General features: G+C 61.4%; 1 protein-coding gene across 1 annotated transcript; it reads left to right on the forward strand.

The window, feature by feature from the left end:
* Positions 1-13,399: 13,399 nt before the first annotated feature.
* Positions 13,400-17,438, forward strand: LOC308659045 (uncharacterized protein; the record flags this gene model as incomplete). Its single annotated transcript, XM_081312038.1, has 3 exons — positions 13,400-13,423; positions 15,550-15,742; positions 16,650-17,438. The coding sequence occupies 3 exons, from the start codon at positions 13,400-13,402 to the stop codon at positions 17,396-17,398; spliced, it is 966 nt and encodes a 321-aa protein (XP_081168164.1). The 3' UTR covers positions 17,399-17,438.
* Between the last annotated feature and the right edge of the window lie 1,436 nt (positions 17,439-18,874).

Below are 18,874 nucleotides of genomic sequence, written 5' to 3' on the forward strand. Positions count from 1 at the left end.
GGGCCAAGGGGTGGCGGGGCCTGAAGTCCCTGTGCCCCTCACCGAGCGCCAGCCTCTGGCAGGGAGGAGCAGCATCAGGATGCGCCTGGCCTGAGCCAGGGCTCCACCCTGCTGGGCCGCGCTGTCCCCACTGCAAAATGAAGAATGACAAGGTCACCACCCCCACCCCCTCCCCCAGGAGCTGGTGCTCACTGTGAAGGCCTGGCCTTAGCCGGGTGGCGGGGGGCGGCTGCACCCAGAATGCCACCCTGCCTCGGGCAGAGTGTGTGGCCTTGGGCGAGCTGCTGAACCTCTCTGTGCCTCTGGTTCCTGGTCTGTAAAACGAGGCTGATAAATCAACAGCCCCGGGACGACTGCGACGGCAGTGTTTCACCTGCGAGGTGCTTGAAGGACAGGCTCAGGAACACGGTTTGTCCTCACCCAAAGTCACCTTGAGGCTTGGTCTCCAATGTGACGGTATTGAGAGGGTGGGACAGGATTTAAGAGGTATCAGGCCATTTCCAGAGAGCAACGCCCTCTTGCGGGACTGGGGTCACTCTCATGGCGGCAAGTTCTAAGGCCAAGCCCCTCCTGTTTCGTCTCTTCCACCTGCATCTGCTCGTTCTTCCTCATTTCCACCCGCAGGAAGCATGAGGCAAGCAGATGCTGACAGCACCCTGTTGGACTTCCCAGCCTCCAAAACTGTGAGCCCAAATAAACCTCTCTTCTTCATAAATTCACCGGTGTTGGGCATTCTGTTACAGTAACAGAAAACAGACTAAGACACGTGGTGATTTAAAACATTGCACACATCTTTGATCTCGCAATTCAAAAGGCCTGGATGTCGGCCGGGCTGTGTTGCTTCTGGGGGAGGACCCGTTCTCTCCCCTTTCCAGCTTCAAGAGGCCACCTGAGCTCCTTGGCTTGCGGCCCTGGCCTCCATCTTCAGATCTCCCCTCTGTCATCCCACCTCCCCTCTGACCCCACCCTCTTCTTTCCTTCTACTTTGTTAACTTTTAATTCTGAAGATCTTAGGTCCAAAGAAGGGGTTTCCAGGTACCCTACCAAGTCCCCTGAGGGCATCTCCATGACGTCATCACACTGGCACAGCAACGTCGCTCCGCTGGCTCCGTGAACTACAGACTTGATCCCGAGGTCACTAGTTTTTCTTTCCCTTTTTGGTACCAGGGATTGAACCCAGGGGAGCTTCACCACTGAGCCACACCCCCAGCCCTTCTTTTTCTAGAGACAGGGCCTCACTAAGTCACTGAGGCTGGCCTTGAACTTGTGATCCTCCTGCCTCAGCCTCCCAAGCCACAGGGGTCCCAGGCGTGCGCCACTGTGCCCAGCCGTCACCAGCTTTTCTGCTCATCCCTGGCCTTGTTCCCTAATTCCTTCAGGACCCCGTGGCATCTGGCCTTAGTCCCTTAGTCCCCTCTGTGTCCCCGTCTGTAGTGCTTCCTGACCCGTCCCTTCCAGGAGGACTGCTTGGGCACTGTGTAGGTGTCCCTCCATTTGGGGTTTTTCCGGCTGCTTTATTGAGACCCAGCTCACATGTCATACTGTTCGCCCATCTAGAACGGGCCGCTCAGGGCCGGGTCCCTCACCTGCTGACCGGTCGTGGGAACACGGACACACCTGGTTGTAGCCCTGCAAGTCTGGGGTCCCCTGCCTCCCGCCCATACTGACCTGTGATGGCGCCAGGCAGCCGGCCGAGGGACCTCAGCACTGAGTCCCTGGTAGGGTGGCCCACGGGCCCTGCGGGTCGGGCACGGTCACCTACGCGGCTGTTACCAGGCTCAGGTGCACCTTCCCGCCAGCCGCCTACGCCCAGGACCCCCTGAGCCCCTGCGGGACTTGGCTCCTAAAGGCCTGGTTAGCCCTGTCACTGCCATGTCCCCAGGGCCCAGATGGGGCCTGAGACAGCGACGCCAACGTTCCCCAGCAAGCGCTCTCCCCCGAGCAGGGTGACAGCACGTGAGTGTGACAGGGACCCAGCCCAGGGCCTTTCCCTCTCGCCTCATCCCAGCTCTTTCTATTTTTTATTTTGAGACAGGGTCTTGCTCAGGCTGGTTCACGAACATGGGATCCTCCCGCCTCCGTCCCCAGAGCCCCCATCACAGGCGCCGGCTGGAGCAGCTGTTTTATTAGGGGGGGAACCAGGGATTGACTTAGGGGAATCGACCATGAGCCTCATCCCCAGCCCCACTTTATATTTTATTCAGCTGCTTAGAGCCTCGCTTTCACTGAGGCCGACTCTGAACCAGCAGTCCTCCTGCCTCAGCCTCCTGAGCCACAGGGACCACAGGCCACGGCTCCCGGCAGAAGCAGTTATTTTTGAAGCAACCATCACACAGCGGCAGTGTCCTCGGGCTCCCCCACGTCCACACCGGGCACGGTGACCGGGTGACCGGCCGTCCACACCTGCCGCCGAATTTGCCAGGGCCTGACGGAATGCACCGCCCTCGGCTCCATTCACAGGTGCCCATGTGCATGCCCCCATGACAGGGACACCGTAGGCTGGGAGCCCAAGGGAAGAGACGCAGCTGTGAAAACCTGAAGTGACCCGAACCCTGGTAACTCGCCCCTGCTCCAGACCCAGTGTCCCCGCTGCAGGGACCGCACCAGAGGCCCCAGACTCCTCAAGAGCCAGGATCTGGTGGGCACTGCTGCCCGCGCCAGGATCCTCCAGGCACCTGACTGGCCCGTGCCCAGGCCACACTGGGTGTGACGGCTTTGAAATCTATGTTCTGCACATAGTAGGTGCTCAGTGAAAAACGGAGTGAAGGGGCCCGGCGCTCCCAGCTCCACCCCCAGAGCTCACCCCCACCCACTTCTCACCCCACCCATGGCCTCAAGAGGGACAGGCACTGGTGCTGCGGGCGGTGCCCGTCTCCGGGGCCAGTGGGTGACAGGGCAGCCGGGGCGGAACAGGAGAGCTGTGAGCAGCCTATCTCCGGAGGGAAGTGGGGCAGATAACAAGCTCTCACTTTCCCGCGGCCGCAGGCTGGAGATAACCCAGGAGGAGCCAGCCCCGCCTGAGCCCTGCGCACGGCCACCCACCTGCCCGGCTCCCACCCCGCTATCACCGACTCAGGCTGAAACCCAAGATGCAGCTCGGAAGAGTGGCGGGGACCTCGGCGATAACAGGGGACTTGCGTCGGAGGACAGTGACTCCCGCGTCCCTCGGAAAAGGGCTTCTAGGCGGCAGCTGCCCTTCCCCAAGCTTGTCCACCCCGTGCTCACCAGAGCTGCCCTAAGACACAGCCTCTGCCTGGACAACCCAGGGCCCTTCAAAAGTCCCCAGTCCAGCCCAGTGTGGTGGGGCGCACCTGTGATCCCAGCAGCTCAGGAGGCTGAGGCAGGAGGATGGCAAGTTCAAAGCCAGCCTCAGCAATGGCAAGGCACTAAGCCACTCAGTGAGACCCTGTCTCTCAATAAAATACAAAATAGGGCTGGGGACATGGGTCAGCCGAGTGCCCCTGAGTTCAATCCCTGGTACCAAAAAAAAAAAAAAAAAGAGCCCAAGGGAAGCCGATGCTCTGTCCAGCCCTCTTGCTAACTAATGAAGAGAAGCTGAAATCAGAGAGGTTGGGAAGCCTGTGCAAGTCACACAGCATTTTGACACCAGAGGAAGGACTTGAACACAGATCTCCCAGCCACTGCATGTTCCTCTTTAGCACATCAGGCTTCTGTCCTCAAATACTGTGAGGAGGGAGCCCAGGGGTCAGAGACACCAGATCTAATTCCAGAAGGAGGGTTGAGGATTGGAGAGGAAGGAGCCACAGGCATGGGGAGGAGCCCAGAGTCAGGAACGGGATCCCAGGTTTCTGTCCCCAGCTCTGCCACCGACTCACCGTGACACCTCCATCACGTCCCTCCTCCTCTCTGGGCCTCAGTGTCTCCATCTGCCCAAACAGATGGACGTGGGCTGTGGGGTCGCTCAGCACCAGCGTCGCCAAAAAAGAACAGGGAGGGTAACGACGGCTTCCCCGAGCGCCGTCCAGCGGGCCGAGGGACCTCCTCCGTCCCAGGGGCGCAGGACAGGGCCGCCCTCCTACAGGCTGCCCTGGAGGAGCCCCCAGCTGCTTCGCCCCCCTTCTGTCCACTGCTCCCCAGAGCTGCTTGAACCAGGGGCTGGCGGGTTGACGCGGTCCAGCCTCGGGCGCTGCCCCTCCGCGGGTTCCCGGAAGAGCCACCCCTGGGCCGTGCCTCCTCCTGGGGACCTCGAGGGTCGTGGAAGCTTCCAGCACCCAGGGCTGGGGGGATGATGAATGAGGAGGTGAACGTGAGAACCGGTGAGCCCCGCCAGGTCTGCAGCCACCGAGCCTCGTCCCTGGCGCCACGGCCACCTGAGCTAACCTGAGGCTTGCAGCAGAATGAAGCTGGCCGGTGGGGAGCCGAGGCGGGAGCTGGCGGTGCCTGGCTGGGCTCAGAGGTGGGGGCAGGCACGGGCCGGACTCGGGGCCCAGCTCTGCGGCCCGCGGTGCCAGGGGGCCCTGGGAGCCCACAGCCTCCACCCCACCACGGTGACAGGCTCCAGGGCCCTCGCCCTGGCCGCTGCCCCACAGCGCTGCCTCTGCCACCCTCCCGAGTGACTGAGCCTGTCACAGATGGTGATGACGACTGAATGAGACGCCGTCACTCAAATGGAAATTTCTCCAAAAGAGAAAAGATGGCCAGAGTGGTTGGTGTTTAGGGAAACGGGCACCCAACCACAGGGAGAGGCCCCGCACCCCCCGGGGGTGGCTGCAGGTAAAAGGCAATGACGACGTTGGTCGGACATGGACAAGTGGCGTCCTCATTTGCTGCTCTGGGGAACAACAGTTCAGCCACTTTGGAAAACCAGTTGGCAGTTCCTCCAAATGTGACATGTGGCCAGGCACCTGGAGTCCCAGCGCTCCGGAGGCTAAGGCGGAGGATCGCTTGAGCCCAGGAGTTGGAGACCAGCCTGGGTGACAGAGCAAGACCCAGAGACGCCATCTCAACATGTTCGACCCGGAGCTGCCGTAGAACCCAGCACTTCCCCTCCACACACGTGCGCAGACGCCAACGCCCAGTCATGCGCTCCTAATAGCGAAGGGTGGAAACGCCCCACATGCCACCAGCTGCTGAGCGTGTCAACTGTGGGAGAGTCACACAATGGAATACTATCCAGTCCTGAAAAGGAAGGGAGGTCACCAGGTGTGATGGCACATGCCTGTCTTCCCAACTACTTAGGAGGCTGAGACAGGAGGACTGAGGTCAGACTTAGCAATTCTGTGTCTCAAAATAAAACAAAATGGGCTGGGGGTAGGTAGCTCAGAGGTGCAGCACTTGCCTACCACGCATGGGCTCTGGGTTCAACCCCCAGTTCAAAAAAGAAAAAGAAAGAAGGAGGAGCTTCAGAAATGCACCAACATGCACTAAGGGAAGAAGTCCGACCCGAGAGGCCACAGATGGGGGGATTCCCTCTACATCAAATGCTCAGAACCAACCAATTTTCAGACAGAGAACATAGATCGGTGTTTCTGGGGCTGGGGGAGGTGACCTGGGGAGTGACGGCTGACGGACCGGCTTCCTTTGGGAGATGATGAAAGTGTTCTAAATTGGAGGGCGCGATGGTTGGACCTCTCTGCAAATACTCTCAAAACCACTGACTCACGGGCTTCAAATGCCTACGCTTTTTACCATCCGTGAATGACCCCTCGGTCGTGTGCTTAGGGGCCGGGTGTGGTGGCGCATGCCAGGCGGGCAGCTTAGCCAGAATCTGTCTCAAAAATAAACCCACGAGAAGGGCCAGGGCCGTGGCTCCACGGCAGAGCGCTTGTGTAGCTTGGGCGAGGCCCGGTTCGGTTCCCAGCACTACCCACTAAGAACCCCAGGTGCTGCACCACTGAGCTGCATCCCCAGCTCTACTCATTTTTTGAGACAGGGTCTTGGTAAATTGCCCAGACTGGCCTCAATCTTGCAGTCCTCCTGCCTCAGCCTCCTGAGTCACCATGCCCTGTTTAGGATCATTATTCTTGTTACTTTCACCATCATCACTTTTTTTCCCTTACACCAACCTATAAGGTGGGCGTTTGGCAGGGAAGGCAAAGTGAGTCCTGGAGAAGTGGGGTGTCCAGCAGGAGGTGAGGGGCCCCGACACCTCCCTTGGACATATGAGAGCAGGGCCAGGGCTGAGGGCCAGGCAGCCTTCTGGATGGGGAGGAGGGCGGAGCCCTCAGCTGCATGTCCTCCTGCCAGGCCCAGGGTAGACTGGGAGAGGGGACCCAAGGGCCCCAGGGCTGGCCCTCCTGTCCCTCCCACACAGGCCAGTTTTCCCATTTTTCAGACGGGCCAAGAGGAGATCTCAGCCACCCCAGAGAGGATGTCCCTAGGTCCCTCGGGTCCCTGTCTCCTCAGCCCTGGCCCGGCCCTGGAAGGCAGGATGTGGGTGGGGGGAGGAGGGCGCGGGGGCGGGCGCAGGAATCACATCCCAGGGACCAGGAGATGGGAACTCCAGGTGCTCCTGCCCCGCTTCCGCCGCAGCCTGGGGAAGAGGCCTCGCCGCCTCCCAGGACGCAGCGCCTGGCCCCGAGCCCAGAGCCCTTCCTGGACCCGGTGCCAGCCCTTCCGCTCCTTCTGGGGGGGGCACTGTGGAGCCCAGCCGGGGCCACAGGCCTGCGTGACCCAGGCGCCCACAGCCCCTGGAGGGTGAAGCCGCCTGTGCCAGGCGCCCGCGGAGAATGAGTGAGCAGTGGGCAGAGGCGGACCCCAGGCGCAGAGCCTGCTTGTCCCCAGAGTGGACAGCTGCCCCCGGCCCCGGCCAGCTGGGCTAGACCTGATTTTTCAAGAGAAGCCAGAAATGTACCTGGAATCTCCAGGTTTCGGACAGGCTGGCGAGCCAAGCACGCTCCCGGGCAGTGACAGGCCGCGGGCCACCCTCAGCAGCACTGGGCGGGTGGTGGACACCCAGTGAGGCCCAGCGGGGAGGGGAAGGGCCGGCGGAACCCTCAAGTTGCCGGGAGGGCTGGGGAGCAGGGCCCAGCCGCAAACCCAGGTCCCCCCAGACTCGCAAAGCTGCCCCACCAGGCGATTCCTTGGTTTAAAAAACAAACCGTCACCTTCTGCCCTCCATCTGTCCCCTCCGTCGGGCCAAGTAACAAAGGAGCACCCACCCAGGGCGGCTGCACGGGCGGCAGGAAGCACTTTGTGTGTGGTGCTGGTGGCCACCATTGTCCTGGACGCTGCCATCCAGGGGGCGTGTGTCTGGGGCAGAGCCAGAGGGCAAGAGCTCTGTGGCAGGCACCGCGAGGCCACCAGTGGCAGAAAGCTCGAGGACAGCCCAGTCCCGGTGGCCCTCCACGGCTTTGATCTCTGGACACGTGGACATCAGCTCCTCAGCAAGGGATCGTTGGGGTGTTTTGTTCTCCTTCCCCCTCATTCATCGTCCACTCCTGGGACAGGAAGGGGCACGTGGAGGGGCCTGGGCGGCTCCCTGGGAGCTGAGGATGGGGCAGGGGGCTCACCCTGGGTCACACAACCCAGGTCACGCAACCCGAGTCGTGGAATGTGGCTCTGGGGAGGGGCCAGGGGCGTGGCTCTTCCCCACTGGTCTCCCTCTCAGTGGAGGCTGGCCTCCAGCCAACCCGCCCCGGCTGCCTCCCGTTCCTTCCCTGAGCCACAGGGGCAGCCCCAGCCCCCAGCCAGGCCCCACGCTCCTGCCTGCCCAGCTGGACTTGGAGCAGCTGGACTCCTTCCGGGAATGGCTCAAGCCCCAGGTCCAAAGGCCACCTGTGTCCAGCAAGACATGTTCCCACCCCCGAATCTCCGGTCCAGCTGGGGCTACCACAGCCCCCAGCACCACCTGTGTCTGGGAACCCCAATACATCCTGCCCCAGGTGGGGCTTGCAGCAGGATGTCCAGGGGAGCTGTGGTGTCCCCTTGGGCCACGTCCAGCATTGCAGGAGGGGATCAGCACCCCATCGACTCCTCTGATGGAGAGACCAGAGAGATCAGGCCACTTGGTTAAAGTCACACAGCAGGAGGAAGATATCGCTGTGCTGGGTCAGGAGCCATGGAGGCCAGTTTGGTTCATAGAGCAAATATGCAGATGCCCTGGCCCACTGTTCCCTGTCCCTCTGCCCTGCCTCACTTTGTCCCCAGCAGTTGTCCCCTCTGGGATAGACCACAGAGTTGGATGTGTGACGTCATCTGTCCCCAGGAGGTGTGGTGTTGCGGGTCGAGTTGTGTTCCCAGCACCTTGAACCTTAGACTCAGATTATCTGGGGTTATTTGGGGGGCCCTATGTGAGCACAAGGGTCCCCCAGATGTGAAGAGGGACAGAAGAACGTCAATGTCAGAAACATTGGACGATCCTATGCTGATGGCTTTGTTTGCTGTTGTTGTTGGGTTTTGTTTTGTCTGTTTGTCTGTCTGTCTGTCTGTCTATTTGTTTGGGTGCCAGGGATTGAACCCAGGGGACTCCTAACCAGGGGAGCCACATCCACAGCCCTTTTTTCTATTTTATTTTGAGGCAGGGTCTCGATGAGTTACTTAGGACCTTGCTAAGTGGCTGAGGCTGGCCTTGCGCTTGCGACCCTCCTGCCCCAGCCTCCCAAGCCGCTGGGATCACAGGATAGCCCCCCATGGTTCACGCACATGCAGCCCCCTTGTCGTGTCCCTGGGTGGAGGACTGGCAGGCGTCCAGGGCCACTTTTCCTCTTTCACTATGACACACAGGCCACGAGGGTGCATGAGAGCACGTGGGCCAGTGTTCTCAAGAAACGCCTGGGCTGCCCCTCGCTGTGTGAGGCTGGGCCCGTCTCTCTACCTCTCTGAGCCTCAGTGTCCTCCGCTGTTGAATGGAGTACCTGATGAAGCCTCCTTCACCACAGCGTTCCTGGGCTGCACTGGCTCCAGGTGTCACCCCACCCTGCAGCTTGGCCTGGGCTGGGGCTGTCCCGTGGAGCCGCATACCCGCCCAGCCCAAGGCGCTTGGCCTGCAGCCCTGGGGCCTTCGAGGTCGGGGCTCCACTGAGCTCCACAGCGCTCACGGGGTCACATCCCAAGTGGGCTACTTCCTGCTGGGGACTTTGAGCCTGTCACTCGCCCTGTGGCTGGGTTTGGGCCTCCTCCCCTGTACAGGAGGCCGACGATGACCGGAGCCCTCTGAGGGGACACGGTGTGAACAGGGATGGGACAGACACACTTCCGGCCCTTCGGCAGCTCGGCCCCGGACCGTGGGAGCCCCCCGGGGGAGCTGGGAGCTCGGCCTGGGACCGGGGAGGACTTGCTGAGGACGGGGCACACCGAGGTCCTTGGGCAGCCGCTACACGGGGCGCTCTCCTGGGGGATGGGCGTCAGCTGTCCTGGGCCACAGGCGCCCGGGCCAGGCAGGAAGGTGGCGGGTTTCCTGGGTTCCTCAAGTTGGGGGACGAGGCCAGAGCAGGGCCGACCTGGCAGGTGGTTCCTTGTGGCCAGTGCTGGGCCTGCCCGGGAAGGCAGCCACCCTGGGCCCTCCCTGTCGCCAGCCAGCGGTCAGGCTCGGGCGGCCTGATGCCCCCTGTGCTGACTCATGTCCGCCCGGCTGGCCTTGGCGTAGGGAGGGGCCGACCCCACTCCAGGCTTGACCTTATCAGGCCTGGCTGTGTCCAGCGCTGGACATGGGCAGGGCCTCGGCACCTCCCCTCCCCCAGCCCTGGTTGGGCAAGGCCCGCATGAGCTCATGGGAGCCCAAGGCAAGGAAGGACAGGCAGGGCGGTGGCCCAAGAGGGACCAGAACCACAGCCCGGCTGGGGTGTCCTGTGGGCTTGCCCTCGGCCCCCTGCCCGCTGGGACAAGGCTGGGCACCGGCTATTTTTAGTTCCCAAATGAGGACCAGTGGGCCCTGGATGTGGCAGCTGCTGCACTGCCCTGGCCCTGCCCGGCCCGGGGCACACAGGGGCATGCGCCCAGCATGAAGCTCACGCAGGGGGACGCGCCCAGGCGCAATAGCACTCACGCGGCTGCACAAGCTCATACGGGGACAGGAATGGGCCCGGGGTCTGTCCACGGCCTCACACCTGCAGGTGTTCCCCCAGATGCTTCGTCTCACCTCGGACAGGCAGGCACCCTAACCCCAGGAGCCTGAGTGGCCGAGCGTCACTCAGCTGTGTAAGGGTCCCCAGAGTGCCACCCATGTCTACTCACACCTGTCCCCTGCTCCACAGACTTCAACCACTAGCTGGCCCTTCTGATGGTCCCCTCCAGAAGGCCTCGGCCTGGGGCTGTGACCAGGCAAAGACTAAGAGAAGGACCTTGGAGGAGACAGTGCAGATGGCTGGAGGTGCACAGAGGCGGGGCAGCCGGCCTGGTGGTCAGGGAAGGCTTCCTGGAGGAGGAGCTCCCCAAAGGAATGAGCAGTAAAGGGCTGTCTGTTTAAAAGAAGCCTGGAGTGAGGAATGTGCTACTGCTTAGACACTAAGGGTGACGATGGCATGACAGCTGCTGCCGGCCAAGTCCTGACGCAGCACCAGCCCCGCCCACATCAGCACACCTCACTGTCATCATCAGGCTGAGGGAGGCCTTGGCACAGGGCCGGTGAGCCTGCCTCCAGCACCACGCTCCTGACCCGGCCTGCGGGCTGCTGGTGACATGGCTGGTCATGGGGTTGTTCCAGCCACCTAATTCTGTGAAGCAAATGATGCCAAAATGTAGTGGCTTAAAACAAGAGTGGCCATTAGCTTCGCTCACAGATCTGCAATGAAGCCGGGCTTGGCATCGAAGACACATGTTTGCTCTCTGTGGGGTCCTACTGGGGCCACTTGGTGGGGGGCTGGACCGTTTGGGAGAGCTCTGCGGGGGGGGGGGGGGACAGCTGCAGCCCCTGTGCCCTGGGCGTGGGCCTTTCCCTGGGGCTGTTGAGCTTCCTCACAGCATGGCGGCCGATTTCCAAGCAGGGATCCTGGGGGGGGGGGGGGGAAGTTGCAGTTTATTACCATCAGGGGCCAGAAACTCACAGTGTCACTGCTGCCACATGGACCAAGCATTGGCAGAACCTGATTCCAGGGAAGGGCATGTAGACCCCCCACCTCTCAATAAGAGGAGTGATCAATAATTGCGGGGAAAGCTCGTTCTAGACCACCCTAGTGAAGATGGAAGGTGGGCAACTCGTGTCGAGCCCCCATCACTGTGCCCTGTCCCAGACCCCAGGACCCCACAGAGCCAGCCCTCGGTCCTGGTGCAGGCAGCCCCTGCCCTCTCCATTCACATTTTCTTTTGGGCCGAGCACAGAGAGGCCACTGTGTGTGGCCACAGAGCTCCACTGCGCGGGCATCTGGGCTACAAATGGGCAGCCCCAGTGCTGCACAAGAACAGGGTGCCCTAGGGCTGGGGATGTGGCTCAAGTGGTAGCGCGCTCGCCTGGCGTGCGTGCGGCCCGGGTTCGATCCTCAGCACCACATACCAACAAAGATGTTGTGTCCGCCGAGAACTAAGAAAAAATAAATAAATATTAAAAATTCTCTCTCTCTCTCTCTCTCTCTCTCTCTCTCTCTCTCTCTCTCTCCCACTCTCTCTTTAAAAAAAAAAAAAAAAAAAAAGAACAGGGTGCCCAGGCTGGGGAGTGAACTCCATCAGCCCTGCCAGAGGTCCCAAAGAAGTCCCCAGGGTTCCAGAGTGCCTGCCCTAGCTCTTGTACTTTCTCCTCACTCACCGCAGGGGATGGAAACCCAAGCAGGGTTTGGAAATTGGTGCCAGAATCAATGTCCTTCCAAGGTCCTCTACCCCTAAACCCTAGAATTCCATGAGTCTGGGTGGGAGGGACCCAACACTATCAAATCTGAGAGGCTTTTCCATGATCTTCTCCTTAATATTCTGTTTCTAACACTTTTGGGGGGTAGGAGGGTACCAGGGATTGAACTCAGGGACACGCGACCACTGAGCCCCAGCCCCAGCCCTGTTCTCTATTTTATTTAGAGACAGGTCTCACTGAGTTGCTTAATGCCTTGGCTTTGAACTTGCGATCCTCCTGCCTCAGCATCCTGACCGGCGTGCGCCACCACACCTGGCTCTAATACATTTTGACTCAGTTTGACAACATCCAGCAAATTGCAAATGAGCTTACCCTTTAAAAAAAAAAATTTAGTTGTAGATGGACACAACAAATTTATTTTATTTACTCATTTTTATGTGGTGCTAAGGATCAAACCCAGGGCCTCTCACGTGCCGGGCAACACTGTTCCTCTGAGCTGCAGCCCCAGCCCCAAGCTTATCCTTTTGATCCAGCGATTCTTCCAGGGAATCTTCCAGGCTTACATCAGGCATGGGCAAAAGAGACAATTCAAGGAGAAGCTGGGAATACCCTCCATGTCCATCAACGAGGACTCATTACCTGCGGGGTGATAGAGCCACACGTGGAGCTAACACCCTGAAAGGACAGAGTCAGCTTTGGGAGCAAAAACACGGAGCAGCCTGGAGTAGTGATGGCGTCCTGTAATCCCAGTGACTCCAGAGGCTGAGGCAGGAGGATCTCAAGTTTGAGGCCAGCCTCAGCAACTTAGCAAGACCCTGCCTCATTACAATATAGAAAGGGCTGGCTGGGTGACTCGTGGTGGAGTGCTTGTCCAGCACTGAGGCCTTGGGTTCCATTCTCAGGCCCACATGCAAAGGAAAAGAACACAGGTGGAGCCATCTCCCAGATAACACGCAGAAGGGGACAGAGCCCTGGTGGATGGACCAGGGTGTATACATACTGAAATTTCCAAATACACCTCTGTGTCTAGGCCACAGCTGTGCCTGGCTAGCAGAGAGAACCCCCGAGGGACACACAGCCGACTGGGAAGGCTGTGGCCTCTGGGTGTGTATCGGCTTCCTGTAGCTGCTATAACAAACGAGCACACACTGCCATCCACGCACACAGGCTGAAACAAGAGAACTTTATTCCCACAATTCTGGAGGCTAAAGTCCAAGAGCAGGGTTTGGGCAGGGCAGAGCACCCTGTGGGCTCTCGGGGAAAGCTCTGGCTGGTTCCACTCCTGGCTCACCATGCTCCCTGGCTGTGGGCCGGGGGCTCCAGTCCCGCCTTCTCTCCCGACTGTGTTCAAATATTTCTCCTCTCCCTCCTATGGGGTCACGCGTGGATTTGGGGACCACCCTAATCCAATGTGTCCTCATTCTGAGTGCCTACCTCTAAGTACATCAGCAATAGCCATGTTCTGAAGAGCCGGGTGGACATGGACTTGGGGGACCTGCTCACCATGGATAGGAGGGCAGGCACCCCTCCCCCACCCCTCGGTCTTGCTCCAAAGCTGGTGTGTCTGAGGCTCGGGTGGCACTCTGTCATCCCTTCCTTTAGGATCTTTTTACAATTCCAAATTCCCAGAAGACACGATGTCTTCAGAGATCCTTTGCCTCCCAAGCCCAATGTCTCAAGAGTCCCCTCCACCACGAGGTCACCTCTCCACACCTGCCCGGGATGACCAAGCTGGAGGTCACTGCGGTACAGTCCTGGGGCCTTGGGGGAAGGACTCCCTGAGTTCCTGGCAGGATGACCCTCAACACTCTCCGCCTGGCGCCTGCTCTGGGGGTGGGGACGCCATTGGGCAGCCGTGACCCACCTCCCCACGAAAGGGTCCTTGAGAGTCCTGGACGTTCAGGCCCCACCCCTCGTTGTGCAGACAGGGAAGCCGAGGTTGACAGGGCCTTGACCGAGGTCACCTCCTGTCCCATCCTGTCTCAACAGGAACCTGCCCCCCAGCCTCCTCTACCCTGCCAGCAGACACTCCCTCTCCCTGGTCACCCGGTGGGGACAGCAGGACAGGAACATCAGCCCTGATCACAGATGAGGGACCCTGAGGCTCGGGCGAGGGCCTGTCCTTTGTCCAGTCAGACACTCCTGGGCCCAGGCCTCCTGTCGTGCCACACTGAGTGCTGAGGACACACGGGGACTCCATGGCCCTGGGGGTCCAAACAGACCCGCGGACCCCAGCAGCCTCGCGCCCCATCTGGCTCTGGGTTCTGTCTTCTCCCCTCTGAGGGCCCCTCCTCTGCAGGCTGTGCTGTGGCCCGGGACCAGGAAGAGCAGGGTGGGCCGATGGCAATGACCAGGACTCCCCTGCTCTGTCTGGGGCCTGTCGGGTCCCATCCCTGGGGCTCCAGCACCTTGGAAAGGGGGTGGGGGCGGGGAGAGGGCACGCCGGCCCAGACATCAGGTGCACTCAACCGAGCCCCCATGGGTCTTGGGCAATTAATTAATCATCAGCTGCTTAAAGATTAACGAGGGCAGAACAGGAAAGGCTTGACCCCGATGGGGTGCAGAGCGGTGCCTGACCCTTTTCTGGACACCGCTGGCCCACGACACCACCCCTCCCGCCTCTGTCACCAGCCTTTCCTGGTCTCCAAGGAAGGAAAGCTGGCCTCACGCTGGGGAGCCGCTGGGCGGTGTGAGAGGGGACAAGGAAGCTCTTCCAGGAACCAGAGCCTGATCTCGGAGCCTGGCGTGGTGACAGGCCTGGAATCCCAGGGACTCTGGAGGCTGAGGCAGGAGGACTGAGTTCATAGCCAGCCTCAGCAACTTAGCAAGGCCCTAAGCAACTCAGCGAGACCCTCTCTCTAAATACCCAAAAAAAGGGCTGGGGGTGTGGCTCGGTGAAGCGCCCTGGGCTCCCTCCAGGTACCACGCAGCTCCACTGGGCTGCGGGACCCTCAGTGAGGCTCCCCCCAACCTCTGTTTCACCATCCACAAAACAAGGGCACCCGTGGCCTTGAGGATCCCAGGAGATGACACCTGCCAAGCTCTTAGGTGCTGGGTGTCCCCTGAAGACGGGACACGGAGTACCTGCATCCAGTACCCTGCCCCCATGGCAAGGTAACAGTCACCTTAGGTTCAAACCCCCAGGGAAGAGAAAATGGCCCTGTCCCCAGGACCAGGTGGGGGAGGTGAGTCAACTTCCTCACCTGGGCTGGCTCACATCTGAGCAGGGGCCACACCCCCAGGCCCCTGGTGGCCAGTGCCAGCAGCCCCCAGTCAGCGAGGGGGAGAGGGGGAGTTCCAGACGAGCCCCCAGAGAGGCCCGGGATCACCTTCATCTCAGCTCCCCAGAGGCAAGGCTGTAGCTGGGGACGGCGCCCTGTCCCCTTCCCCCCTCCCCTGCACGTCAGGTAGCAGAGGCCAGTCGTGCCCTGCATGGCCACCAGCAGAGCCAGCCACCTCCCCTTCCTCTGAAGGTGCCGAAGGGTCATGGAGTGAGCCGTGGTGACTCAGGTCTGGGAAAGACCCATGAGGTCATCTGGCCGCCTGGGCCACCGTGTGAGCTCAGGAGCCTGTCTCGGCCCCTGGACTCACTGGCCTGGCGGGGTCCCCAGGAAGGGCAGCATCTGCCCTGCGACTGCAGGATGGAGCCCTGCCCGCTGATGTGCATGGAGACTGACCCTGAGGTTCCCAGGCCCTGTGTCCACCGTGGAGAACAGGTCCGGCCACAGCCCCTCCCCGGCAGCCACCTGAGAGAGGAGCCCTTCTGGGCCTGGCACAGAGCTAGGTGTGGCAGGCGTCAGGGGCAGATCGTGAAGGTGACCGTGTGCTGAGCCTTCTGCCGAGCAGACCCTGATGACCAGACGAGCTGACAGTCCCTCGCCCGGGACCACCCCAGAGACGTGGGTGCCAAGCCTGCACCCCAGCTGCAGGCCCTGGAGCCTGGCCAGTTGCCCCTCTGGACCTCAATTGCTCATCTGGGAAATGGGGATCCTGAAGGCCGTCTGGCCCCGTGGCAGGGGACACTAAGGTGTGACTCCCCTCCTGGTCGGACACCAACTGCAGCAGGTCAGAGACCTGGGGAGGGGCTGGGGTCCACAGCTGGGCGGGTGGCGGGGGAGGGCCGAGGGGTTGGGGAGGCCCTGCAGAGGGGGCACAGGGCCTGAGGGGGCAGGAAGGCCAGAGCCACCCCTGGGCCGAGCCCACAGGGAGGGACCTGGCTGCAGGAGGCAGCCTCAGGCAGAGGATCTGGGGACGAAAGCTCTGCATGGGTAGGCTTTGTTCTGGGGACAGAGTCACGACCAGAACAGGCAAGTCCCGCTGCACGAGGGGGAGGAGGGGAGTGAGACATGGGGAGTCCCCTCGATGGGCTCAGAGACCCTTCACACAGACGGGGAGAGTGAGGCCCAGAGGGAGCGGGGACTCGCCTGAGTCCCCCAGCAAGTCAGTGGCACAGACAGCTGGTGCCCTTCCCTGTCACCCTTCCAAAGCCCAGAGGCCGCTCAGACTTGCAGGGGGTGGCACCAGGGAGACCTGGCCCCCGGAAACTCCCAGCCCCTGCCGTGCCAGGCTCTGACTCTGGACTGCGGTGTCAGGTGGGCAGGACGCCAGCCTCGGGCGCCCACAACAGGGGAGCCGGCCACAGGGGAGCGTCCCAGACAGGCCGGGTGCATTCCTGACGGGTGCCATTCTGCCCCCCCAGCGCCCCACCCTGTCCCCCATACACAGTGCCCATTGTCTGCCCCAGACACTTGGAACTGCCGCTCTGGCCCCAACACCTCCCGTGCCCTCCCCTTCCAGGTAGGTCCCGCAAGCCAAGCGCCCCTTCCAGGTCCCCAGACCCAAGGGCAGCCGAACAGCCATGCATTTATCTGGGAATCAAGCAAGGATCAGAGAGAGCCGGTGGCTTGTCCCAGGTCACACAGGCCAAGCCCAAAGCCCTGGGCCTCAACTCCTTCCTCTCCCCTAAGTGCAGGCCACGGGGCAGCCCAGCCGGCCAGCGCCAACCTGCACCCTGGTGGGCCAGGCCCTGCCTGTGAGCGTATCCCCCTTCTGCAGACCAGGAGCTGCTCAGGGAGGACAGAGGCCTGCCAAGGCCACCCAGCGAGGCAGCAGCATGTTGAGAGCCAACCCAGGTCAGCGTGGATCCCCGGCCCACGCGCTTTCCACCTCCCGCAGGGCACAGCTCAGCGCTGGAGGCGGAGGCTGGACGCAGCCAGGAGAAAGTGGGTCCAGAGCCGGCCCAGAGGGCGAGCCTGGTGCCGAGGCGGGACAGCTCTGCTGAAGACTGAGTTTGCTCCTCTGTCCACCCCGGTGGAGATGTCCACCCCGGGTGGAGATGGACTGATGGGGCCAGATGACAAGTGCTTGCTGGGCGAAGGAGCCCAGGGGACATCAGCCCGTGAACACCAGCCCCCCACCTCCACCCCTGGGGGTTTTCATTCCCCCGGGCCTTCTGTGACCTGTGGTGACCAGCCTCACTCTAGCGAGGAGCCTAGCATGAGGTCCCTCCCCGGGGACCCTCTCTCCCCCAGGAGCCTGGAGCCCCTTCCCATGCTCCCCTCAGGACCCTTCAGACACCTGCAGACTGGCCCCGTCCCCCGACACACCCAGCAGGCGTCCTCGGTCTCTCCCTTCCTGATGTCCATCTATGACGTTTTTACCTGTTTTTCTTATCCAATGTCTGCCTGCCCCCTCACCCCCCAACCAGAATGGAAAATGTAGAGTCGGGGTTTCGTGTCTTTTGCTGATGAAGAAAGAGAAGCATCAGGACGAGACCCTGATAGTCTCTCACCAGAGCACCCCAGCACCCTCCAAGATCAGGGCAAGAGCCTTCCCCACAGAAGCACCTTGCTCCAGTCAGTTGTACCCACCCCGTCCCCAAGGCTGCGCACTCTCTGTCACCAAGTGCCCCTCCTGTTCTTGACCTTCATGCAACAGGACCTGTGGGTGCCCCCCGCCCACACTGGCTTCTGTACCCAGTGAGATTCGGCCGTGCTGCTGAGGGTGAAGGGGTGACTCGTGGCCTCGGCTTCGGCAGCGAGGTGGAGTGGGTGCCTTCAGGGAGGCCAGGGTTCTGGACTACCAGGGAACAGTCCTGGGAGGCATGGAGGCCACGGGGCCAGGACCAGGCTAACGCAGAGCAACGCTTGAATCACCCCCCGCTGATGGCATCAAACCTGCAGCCACCAACTCCAGGCCACCTGCTCCAGCCACCTTCCGGCCTCCTCTCCACCGTAATGAGCCTAAAGGCCCTAGTTTGGAAATTGACCCCTAGTTCAAGATAAGAGTTGATGTCCAGCAAGGGACAGTAATTTTCCCGAGGTCACACTGCTGGGTAGGGCTGAGCCCAGGCTCCTTGCTCCGCCCTGGGGACCCCCACCCTGCCCTCTAGGTGTCCAGGTGGGCTGGGGAGGCCCAGCGCTCTCCCCGTCAGACCTCATCTATGCCCAGGGTCCAGGGGAGCCAGGACGTGTCTGAAGAGGAGGGTAAGCCCACGAAGCCCCCTCCCCCAGGAAGCAGGCCTGGCCCTGGGCCTGGGGAGCCTGGGGCAGGGTAACCCCCGCCTGAAGTCACTGTCTCCCCAGGGTGACATCATCAGCGAGCCAGAGGCTCCAGGGCAACACAGCTGGGGGACCAGGCAGGCTGGGGCAGGCCAGGTGGGTGTCTAGAAATACTCACCAGAAAAGAGAAAGAGGGACGTCTGCAGCCCCAGGGCCAAGCCCAACAGGGACAGAGACCCCACGCGCCTCGGAAACCAGAGCGAGGGGCCATCAGGCTGGGGAAGGCCTAACGGATGGGAAAACTAAGGTCTGCAGTGTGACAGCCACCCCATGTCACAGCAAGAGGGGTCAGACAGGACAGGAGCCCCCGACCCCCAACAGGGTGCTGTCCCTCAGGGAGCTCCCTGGGACATCTCACCCCCTGGCCCAAGGCCCCCTCCCTCACGCCCGCTGGGCCGGCTGGTCAGGGCGGCTGAGTTCGAGGATGACCAGAGTCGGCAGGGCCCCGAACCTTCCCTCAGTGGCTCCTCCCACGACTTAACTCCTTCAGCTGCTGCTAAATTTTCAGGAATCTTGCAACCAGCTTTTGAACACAGCTTTTGCCAGACATTAAAGTCTTCAAACTTCCGCTTTCAGGAGCCCTCCTCGCGCCAGTGTCTCCCGCTCTCCCGCTGCGTGTGCTCCCGAGGTCCCAGCG

Source organism: Spermophilus citellus (genome assembly GCF_964194105.1).
Source record: "Spermophilus citellus genome assembly, chromosome: 10".
In the NCBI taxonomy this organism is placed as follows: domain Eukaryota; kingdom Metazoa; phylum Chordata; class Mammalia; order Rodentia; family Sciuridae; genus Spermophilus; species Spermophilus citellus.